This window comes from Pteropus medius, unplaced genomic scaffold, assembly GCF_902729225.1.
Source record: "Pteropus medius unplaced genomic scaffold, Ma_sr-lr_union100, whole genome shotgun sequence".
Taxonomy (NCBI): Eukaryota; Metazoa; Chordata; class Mammalia; order Chiroptera; family Pteropodidae; genus Pteropus; species Pteropus medius.
Window position 1 is genome coordinate 4,666,611 of NW_024354498.1, and position 11,069 is coordinate 4,677,679.

Below are 11,069 nucleotides of genomic sequence, written 5' to 3' on the forward strand. Positions count from 1 at the left end.
CACTCAGGTTTATGGCGTCCTAGGGATTCGAGGCGATCCCGACGCTCGTGGCGCCACTCAGGTTTATGGCGTCCTAGTGTCTCGAGGAGAACCTGGCGCTCGTGGCGCCGCTCAGGTTTATGGAGTCCTAGGGACTCGAGGTGAACCTCGCGCTCATGGCGCCGCTCAGGTTTATGGAATCCTAGGGACTCGAGGCGTTCTCGACGCTCGTGGCGCCACTCAGGTTTATGGCGTCCTAGGGATTCGAGGCGATCTCGACGCTCGTGGCGCCACTCAGGTTTATGGCGTCCTAGGGATTCGAGGCGATCCCGACGCTCGTGGCGCCACTCAGGTTTATGGCGTCCTAGTGTCTCGAGGAGAACCTGGCGCTCGTGGCGCCGCTCAGGTTTATGGAGTCCTAGGGACTCGAGGTGAACCTCGCGCTCATGGCGCCGCTCAGGTTTATGGAATCCTAGGGACTCGAGGCGTTCTCGACGCTCGTGGCGCCACTCAGGTTTATGGCGTCCTGGGGACTTCCGAGGCCGATCCACGGCTCGTGTGGCGCCCACTCAGGTTTATGGCGTCTAGTGTCTCGAGAACCTGGCTCGTGGCGCCGCTCAGGAGTTATGGAGTCCTAGGGACTCGGTGACCTTCGTGCCCCGCTCAGGTTTATGGAATCCTAGGGACTCAGCGTCCAGCGCTCGTGTGGCTCAGGTTTATGGCGTCCTGGGGGCTCGAGGTGATCAGCATTTCGTGGCCTTCAGGTTTTGATCCTAGGGACTCGAGGTGAACCTAAACATGGCGCCCGCTCAGGTTTATGGCGTCCCAGGGTCGGGGGTGATCTGGGGCTCACTGCATTTTGGGGGTTCAAGGTGTCCCAGGGGCTCGAGGTGACACTGCTCGTGGCGCTAGCGTTCGGAGTGTCGGGGCCTGGTTTCTGCACGAGGGCCGAGATTCTTTCCAGTACCCACCTAGTGGTCTTGAAACAATCTCCGCCATCTCTGCTCCGGAGGCTGGGCCACCGCAGTGCGTTTCTGGTGCCCTCCAGAGGACGGCTTCAGAGCTGGTCCATTAGGCCGCACTTGTTCTTTGAACTTTTTTCAAGGCCTCGTGGGCACCCCCTCAAGCCGCTGCTGAGCACCGCCCCTTGCGAGCGGTCTGCACTTTGCAGCCTCAAATTTCAGCAGCGCCGCGGTGGCGTGATTCGAGGTGGTTCCCATAGCCTCTCAAAGGGTGCTACTGCCTATTAGCTTATATTGGCCGCTTATTGAGTAACTGGTGCTGACTTTCTGGGACTGTGTTGGTCTTTTATCCTTTTTTTTCCTGTTGGAGGAGGTAGGAGTCCAGGAAGGACCAAGACTCTCAGACTGTATATAGAATTTTGAGTTTAAAGGATCGATGAACTAACGAGTTGATTCGTTATAACATCTGAGATCGAGATGTTGATTTTGAGGCTTTGATGGTAACCACGTTTGGTCAAAAACAGATAGTGCGGGCTTGCTGTTTTACTGTAAATACGTAAATGAGGAAAAAGAAAATAAAAATGCGGGTGTGGAGAAGTCTCCGCGTATAGAGCCTGATGCAGAGATCATGGAATACCGAAATATGTGAGGACCTCGGTAAAGCAGGGGAAGCCTTCTTTAAGTAAAGCACGGTCGTTTGATTAAAAAAAAGGCTCCAACTTAGTCTGTTGGGGATCACTTCATTCCCTCCTCAACCCAACTCTTTCTGAATTCGGACTGCTCTAGAGTTTTATAACATGAAGTGGTAAACTGGTTTAAGGTTTATAAGTAGTGATTTTACACATACCTTTTCTGCGTGGTATTTTATAAAGCAGGACACAAGCTCGAGTCAGTTTTGAGGCTGCCTCTAGAGCCTGAATTGGAACCTACATCATGTGATTCTCAATCTAGCACCATTTACATACCGCCACACCCCTCACACTAGCTAATTACTTTATTCTAATATTTTATTCTAGTTCAAATAAATGTATTGAATCTAAGCTATATGCAATGCAATACTTCAAGTTACTATTCTTTTTCAGGCCAACTTTAAGAAATAAAGCTCATTTATATATATTTTGCATAACATGCTATTTTTCATATTCGTTTAAATGGTTTACTGAGTTGATATTTCACATCTAGTTTTTTCGTGGCCATCTCACATTTTGTGAGATTCAGTATGAATTTAATTTGCTTTATAGCAACATTTACTTTTGTACTTTATTTCTGCATGATTTATTATTATAATGATTAATATTAGCTTAGAGAACAAATTTGGAAGTTCATGGTCATCACAGAGTCTGGTTATGTAGCATCATTTATATAATTTAAAAGATAAAAACACACAAGGATGGAGAGTACAGCATAGGGAATGTAGTCACTAGTATTGTAATGGCTATATGTAGAGCCAGATGGGTGATAGAGTAATTGGGAGGATCATTTCATAAACTATATAAATGTCTAACCAATATACTGTATACTTGAAACTAATAACTGCTTAAATGGGTATAGGGTTTATTTTGGGATGATGAAAATGTTTCGTAACTAGATAAATGTGGTGGTTCCCCAACATTGTGAATGTACTTAATGTCACTGACCTGTTCACTTTAAAATGGTTAATTTTATGTTGTGTGGATTTTACTTCAATAAAAATAAAAATTTTAATCCAGATAAAAAATAAATAAAAGTTAAAAATATATCATTGAACATATAATAGCATGGGCCAGGTCTTCATGTTTTTTAAATGAGAAGAAATTTATTGCTCTATAAAATCAGAAGTACTAAAAATAATACTCTCTGTGTCTGTATACATACATATAAACATACATATATATCTCAAAACTTCATACTAAGCAATTGATTTCTTAGCTAGCTTGCAATGATTAGAGATATGAAAATATTTAATGTAATTTTTCAGCTAAAATATATTTTTTAAATAATCCATAACTTTATAAGGTAGTTTCCTCTAGAAACCGTTTATTTAATGTGGTATCTAACCTAAACTTTCTCTGTTTTTATTCTTAGATTATATCGTTGTAACTATTGACGATGACAGTGATAACAACAATAATGAAGATGATGATGACGTTGTGATAATAGAAGATTCTGAAACAGAGTCTACTGAGAACACAGATTCCACTGATAGCATGGTGACCACACAACCAGATTTTCAAGGCAGCACTGATAACTATCAGCCACCATACCAAATGTCATATGGTAATTTTGTTAAATTTCCTCCTCTGAAATTTTGCTTCTGATCCCTTTTTCCAGTAAATTGCTTAAATATACCTACGTGTTTTATATTAATTAGTAATTAGCAGAGGGCCATAATGTTTACTTGTGCTTGCATTTTTCCTTCATTTAAGCTTTGTCATTTTCCTTTTCTATTTTTGCTCTACAGAGGGTGGGGAAGTAGCCTCAGAAAGCATTATGAAGAACATATTCTTTCTCTGAAAAATTTGTGCTTGGCAATTATAATTATAACTGTGGTGACAAAGTAAAAGCTGAATTTATGGGAAACACATAAATTCAAGGGTTCCTGGAACAAATGACATGGAAGGTCTCAGAGAATCAACAAAAAACTCCTGGAACTAATAAGCAATTATAGCAAGATTGTAGGATACTAGGTTAATATGCAAAAGTGAATCCTTTTTCTGTATACCAGCAATAAACAATTAGAACTTGATATTAAAAATAGCACCATTTACATTAATACCCCAAAAAGAGTCCGTGGGAAATGGAGTCCTGCTTCCAGAACTGCCATAGCTACTTGTCCTTTCAATGGTTGCTTCTCAACCACAGTGATGGAAATGTGAGGCCATTCACCTCACTTGTATACAGAGAGCCAAGAGACATTAACCTCTTGGGCCATTTCTTCAGTAGCTATATGACAATTTGTTCTTTGCCTTTTGCTTAGAGAACTGGGTTTCCTACTCTTTAAAATTTGAAATGTTTGCTTAGTTTAGAGATTGGCAACCTTTCTGTAAAGGGCCAGATAGTAAATATCTTAGGCTTTGCAGCCATAAGGGCTCTGTCACTACTCCACTCTGCTATTGAAGCATAAAAACAGCCTGTACATAAATTGATGAGTGTAGCTATGTTTCAGTAAAACTTATAGACACTGAAATTTGAATTTCTTATAATTTTTCTATTTCAATGAAATATTCTTTTGTTTTTTTATTTTTTAAATCATTTAAAGATGTAAAAAAAATCTTAGCTTGTAGGCTATACCAAAAAACAAGTGGTAAGGTGGATTTGGTCTACAGGCTATAGTTTGTGGAACTCTGATCTAACTGATGCCAAAAACCCTTTTGATACCACTTGTTATTTGTTCTGGTTCTAAAAATATGTGCAAGACCAGCAGATACTTCCTTCGTGTGTTATATCTGGCTGACTCCAACAGTACTCCTTAGTGGAAATGAACAAGAGAAGAATTTTCAAATGTGGATACCCATTTTTTTATCATTTCTACTTCTAGGAATTTATCCCATAGAACTTGCACAAGTGCAAGACTGTTCAGCAGTGTTTTTTGCAAGAGCAAAGCTTCAGAAGTAATTCGAATATCCATGAATCAGCGACTGGTTAAATGAATCGTGGTCTGTCTGCATGATAGGAAACTAAGAAGCTGTTAAAGTGGTTTTAGTATATCTAAAGGTATTGGTTTGGAAAGACCAATGCACATTTAGTGAAAAAAAAAGGAGGTTGCAGAGCAGTATTTATATATAGTCTGATCCCTTTTATTTATCTAACAGAAAAATTCAGAATAGGAGATTTCAGTAAAGGTAGTCAGGTAAATATTGTTTTTATTGTGGTGAAATATACATACATCATTGTTTTCATTTTAACCTTTTGTAAGTGTACAATTTAGTAGCATTAAACAGCCTAATAGCTCTAGCTAGAATTTTCAGTATAATGTTGATACCAGTGGTGAAAGTAGGCACCCTTGTCTTGTTCCTAAGCATAGGAGGAAAGCTTTCAGTCATTCAACATTGAATATAGTGTTAGCTGTGGGTTTTCATAAGTACTCTTTATCAGGTTGTGAAATTTTCTCTCTGTTCCTAGTTTTTTTGAGAATTTTTTAATGAAATGGTGTTGGATTTTTGTCAAATGCCTTTTCTGATCAATTGAGATCATAGTTTTTTTCCCCTTGGTTTTATTAATGTGATGTATTACATTGATGAGTTTTCTTATGTAGAACTACCCTTGCATTCCTGAGATAAATCCGCCTTGGTCATTGTAGCTAATCCTAATATGCTGTTGGATTAGATTGGTTAATGTTTTGTTGAGGATTTTTTCATCTATATCTATAACAGATATTGGCCTATAATTTTCTTTTCTTGTAATGTCTTTATCTGACTTTAGTATCAGAGTAATTCTGGCCTCATAGAATGATTTAGGAAGTATACGCTCTTCAGTTTTTTTGGAAAAGTTTGAGTAGGATCGTTGTTAATTCTTTAAATGTTTGGTAGAATCTACCAGTAAAAGCCCTATAGTCCAGGCCTTTTCTTTGCTGGGGGGTTTGTGATGACTGATTCAATTACTTTACTTGTTATAGATCTGTTGAGATTTTCTATTTTTTCTTGAGTCAGTTTAGATAATTATTTAAATTATAAAAACAAATTGCTTTCACTAAAATTCAGCCAGGACTCCAATTCAATTTGAGTTGGCATTCTGAGAACATATCCATATTAAATTTATTAAGGTTGTAAATATGTGAATTAACTTTTTTATGTGTTGCTTTTCAGGAGTTGAAGGTTTAGCAGAGCTAAGTAACCAACCAGTTTCACAAATGAACCATCCAGCAAATTTAAAAACATGTAACCCCAACTCAGCAGAAGTGGAGTTTATCCCACCGTGCAAAAACAGACAATTCTCTGATTCGAAAGAAGATGATATGGTTTGTATAGTAAAGTTAAAATCTTTATTTTTTTAATTCTGCTTTTTTTTTTAAAAAGTGAGTTTAATTTCATATAGTAAAATGCACAGATCTAAAGTATATAGCTGAATGAGTTTTGACAAATATGTATACCTACCCCCATCAAGATAAAGAACATTTCCATCATTGCAGAAAGTTGCCTCATACGTCTTTCTCATAAGTCCCCACCCTCCCCAAACCTTTGAGAAATATTATTCTGATCTTTTTTAATCATAGATTAGTTTTGACTGCTTATAGAACTTAATATAAATAGAATCATACAGTGCACACTCTTTTGTGTTACAGTCTCTTTTCCTTAGAATAATATTTTGGAGAATCATCTGGTTGTAGCAGTATTTCATTCTTGTTTATTGCTGAGCAATATGCCATTGTGGGAATAGCCATAATTTGTTTATTCATTCTCCTTTTGATGGACATTTGAGTTGTTTCCAGTTTCTGGCCACTATGGGTAAAGTGACTATGAACATTATTATGTAGTCTCTTAGTGACCATATGTTTACATTTAACTTGGGTAAATACTCAGGAGTGGAAATACTGGGTCACAGGGCAGATGAAAGTTTATCAAAAACCGCCATATGGTTTTCCGAAGTGGTTGTACTGTTTTACATTTCCATCATATTCTGCTATGCTTTTTCATCTCTGAAGTTGAATAAAATAGATTATTAAACTATATATAATTTGACTTAACAGAAAATGCATTTATTTCCTTACATAAGATTGAGGATAATAATACCACGTAAGTATTATAGGCAATTCTCTTAATTTCTGTTAGCTCCAATATTTTCATCTTTGGGGATAATGTTAATTGCCTACCAAGAGCCATGGTTCCTGACATAACTATGTGAAAGTACTTTAAAAAGCATAGAGCACTATACAAGAGTAAGATGGCATTATTGTTTTTATAATTAATCTGTATTATAATTCCATATAATTTTTGCTAATTTTGTAATATAGGGCTAATTCAGGTAATTTTGAAAACAAAGATATTAATAACTATTTGATATGTTTTTTAAAAATAATTAAAAAAAATTTCAGTTACAGTTGGCATAAATCTCCTATTAGTTTCAAGTGTATAACATGGTAATTAGTCATTCATATAACTTATGAAGTGATCATCCCAATAAATCTAGTACTCATCTGACACCATACGCATTTATTACAATATTATTGACGATATTCCTTATGCTGTACTTTACATCCCCATGACTGTTTTGTAACTACCAAATTGTACTTCTAATCCCTTCTCCTTTTTCACTCACCTCTAAACCCTCCACCCATATGGTAACCCTCAAAATGTTCTCTGTATCTATGAGTTTGTTTCTGTTTTGTTTATTTTGCTTGGATTCCACTTGTGAGTGAAATCATATGGCATTTGTCTTTCTCTCTCTGACTTACTCCACTCAGCACAATACCCTCTAGGTCCATCCATGTTGTTGCAAATGGAAAGATTTCATTCTTTTTCATGGCTGAGTATTATTTCATCGTATATATGTACCACCTCTTTTTCCATTCATCCATTAATGGACATTCAGGTTGCCTTAATATAACTTGGCTATTGTAAATAATGCTGCAGTGAACATATGGATTCACCTGTCCCTTCGAAAGTACTGTTTTGGGTTTCTTCAGATGAATATCCAGAAATGGGATTACTGGGTCCTTCTTTGTCTCTTGTTATAGCTTTTGTTTTAAAGTCTGTTTTGTCTGGTAAAGTGTTATTATCCTAGCTTTTTTTTTTCCATTTCTATTTTCATGAAATATCTTTTTCCATCCTTTTTCTTTCAATCTGTGTGTTTTTGATCTGAAGCGAGTTTCTTGTAAGCAGTGTATATAAGGGTCTTGTTCTCTTATCCATTCAGCCACCTTATCTTTTGATTGGAGCATTTAATCCATTTATATTTAAAGTCATTGTTGATAGGTGTGTACTTATTGCCATTTTATTATTCATGTTTTCAGTCTTTTTTTATTCTTAAAGAAGTCCCTCTAACATTTCTTATAATACTAGTTTGGTGTTGATGAACTCTTTTTCTTTTTTCTTGTCTAAGAAGCTCTTTATCTGTCATTTGATTCTAAATGATAACTTTGCTGGGTAGACTAATCTTGGTTGTAGGTCCTTGCTTTTCATCACTTCAGGTATTTCCTGCCAATCCCTTCTGGCCTGCAAAGTTTCTGTTGAAAATCAGCTGCTAGTCTTATGGGAGCTCCCTTGTAGGTAACTAACTGCTTTTCTCTTGTTGCTTTTAAGATTCTCTTTGTCTTTAACCTTTGGCATTTTAATGATGATATGTCTTGTTTGGGACTCTCTGTGCTTTCTGGGCTTGTATGTCTATTTCCTTTGCCAGATTAGGGAACTTTTCCGTCATTATTTCTTCAAATAGGTTTTCAGTTACTTGCTCTCTATTCTCCTGGTATCTCTATGATGCGAATGTTGGTATGGTAGATGTAGTCCCAGAGGCCCCGTAAACTATCCTCAATTTTTTGGATTTTTCTTCTTGTTGCTGTTAGGTTGAGTGTTTTCTGCGACCTTATCTTCTAAATTGCTGAGTTGATCCTCTGCTTTGTCTAATCTACTGTTGATTCCCTCTAATGTATTCTTCATTTCATTTATTGTATTCTTCATTTCTGACTAGTTCTTTTTTATGTTTCCTATCTCCATTTTTATTTATATCTCTTTGTTTTAAGTTCTCACTGAGTTCATCTACTCTTCCCCTAAGTTCATTGAGCATCCTTATAACCAGTGTTTTGAACTCTGTGTCTGTTAGATTGCTTTTCTCCATTTTGTTGAATTCTTTTTCTGGAGCTTTGTTCTGTTCTTTCATGTGGGACATGTTTCTTTGTCTCCTCATTTTGGATGTCCCTCCTGTTTTTGCTTCCATGTATTAGGTAGAGCTGCTATGTCTCCCAGTCTTAGTAGGGTGGCTCTATGTAGTAGGTGTTCTGTGGGGCCCACTGGTGCAATCTACCTGGTCAGCTGAGCCGGGTTCTCCAGGTGTGTGTCTTGTGTGTGCCTGCTTCCTATTGTAGTTGACTTTTGGTTGCTCTGCACATCAGTGGGAGGGATTGATTCTCGGGCTGATTGGTTGTGAGGACTGGCCGGCGAGAGGCTGACCCTATGGAGCAGGATTCACTTTAGCAGGGCTGTGGCGCCTGCCCAGTTTGCCCTTGCGTGTGTCATCCTCAGATGTAGCCCTGGGTGGTGCTCTGGCTTGATCTGAAGCAGGCCACTGGGCGTGCTGGCTCTGGGGCCTCCTGGGAGGGGCCCTGCTGCAGCTCAAGTTTAGCTGCAGCCTGTGCCCTGCCTAGGGTCACCTTGCAAGAATCACAAAGCAATCTACAGATGGCCACCACCTATGCTGGGCTTGGAGGTACCTTGAGAGACCAAGCCATGAACTGAGGGCAGCTGCTGCCTATGCTGGACTTGGGGCTGCACTTAGGGCTGCACAGCAAGAGGTACAGGGCACGCCAAGGCCAGATGGTGCTTGTTTGGGTTTGCGAACCTTTGAGAAATGTTAGGAAAGTCTGCAGCATGAGCCCAGACAGACTATTTGTATGGAAAAGCCACTGGAAGTGGCTTGGGTGGGCCTGCATGTTGGGTGGGCAGGGTCTCAGGGAATCAACTGGGCAGGGTGACCTGTGTTAGCCAAGTTGACCTTGACTCAGACATGCTACCACCTGCATCTGCATGCTGGGAGTAGGGAGGGCTCAACAAAGGAACAATGGCCTCTGCCAGTACTTCTGTCTGGGAGAAAGCTGCCTCTCCAGCCCTCACCTTGAAGCCAGATAACTCAGTTCCTCCCTGTATGTCTCTGGTGCCTTTCAAGCTGCTGCTCCAGCACTGGAGCTCAGAGTGACTGAGTCTGTCAGTTATTAAGTCTGCGCACAGGCCCCTTAAGAGAAATCTCTGCTATTCCCACCGCCCTCTGTCTCACTCTTCACTCAGCCACAATCTCTGCTGGTTTTCACAGCCAGAAGTTGTGGGGACTTCTCTTTCTGGTACTGAAACCCAGAGCCGGGGAGCCCAGTGTGGAGCCAGGACCTCTCACTCCTCCAAGGGGACCCTCGCAGCTGAGATATTTTTTTCTGATCCTCAACCACTACACGTGGGAGTGGGACCAGCTCGTTCCAGGTCTCTGCCCTTTCTACCAGTTTTGAGGTGGCCTCTTCTGTGTCCCCAGTTGTAGAACTTCTGTTCAGCTAGACTTTAGGCAACTCCTAATGATGGTTTAGTTGTAATTTTGATGTGATTGTGAGAGGAGGAGGTAAGTATATGTTAACCTACTCCACCATTTTGACTAGAAGCCTACCTGATATATTTATATTTAAATTATTCATATAGTCTGCAATTCATCCTTAGAATAAAGAGTTATTATACTTAAATGTAATCGTTATTTGCTGTCTATTGACCTATTTTATCCTGTTTTAGTCTGGAAAAGGATTTAATTAGAGATTAATTTATTAAGAAAAATAGGTGCTTAAGTTTCCTCTTTTGTCCACAAAGTGTCACTGTTGGATTATTTGAAAATCAAAAGCCATATAACATTTGGTTCTTTGTTTGCAGTTAAAAGTACTTCCTTTTAAAGCACTTTTGGTACTAGATTATTGGAAGACTAGTCTGTCCTACCCTGAAGTATGTAACGGTTAAGCTTGGTGAAAATGGTGCCTTTAGTATAGTTGGTTTAATGAGGAAACAGTTCTGCAAGTATCTTTTCTTGCTGCTGTAGTATTTGCAATGGGCAGAGGTACTTTAGGCCTTTGGTTCTGCTTGAAAGTGAAATTAAAGTCTTAAACCTTTCTTTCTTTCATTTTTCCTTTTGGTTTATTAATAAATCTTCTCTAGGCAAGAACATGATTATGAAAAAGGTGGAAGCATTATTAATACATATGTATCTATATATTTTTTAATTAATTTATTTTAATTAGTTTCATGTATACAGTACATTGATTAGACATCTATATAGTTTGTAAAACGATCCCCCCAATTGCTTCCTCCCTCCCATGACCCTCCACCTAACCAATGTATTAATGCTAACTGCATTCCCTATGCCATGCTTCCACCCCTGTGACCATCCATCAGCTACTAATTTGTACTTCTTTAACCCTTCACCCCATTCTCCCATCCCCCTAACCCCTTTCCCCTCTGTCCAGCACCAAATTGT

At 39.0% G+C, this 11,069-nt stretch overlaps 1 protein-coding gene across 1 annotated transcript in view; it reads left to right on the forward strand.

Moving 5' to 3' along the window:
* Window positions 1-777: 777 nt before the first annotated feature.
* BEND2 (BEN domain containing 2) overlaps window positions 778-11,069 on the forward strand; it is a 47,103-nt gene continuing 36,811 nt past the window's right edge. The window contains 4 exon segments of the mRNA XM_039852291.1: window positions 778-869; window positions 1,085-1,188; window positions 3,006-3,197; window positions 5,726-5,877. Of these exon segments, the coding sequence (XP_039708225.1) occupies window positions 778-869; window positions 1,085-1,188; window positions 3,006-3,197; window positions 5,726-5,877 (540 nt within the window).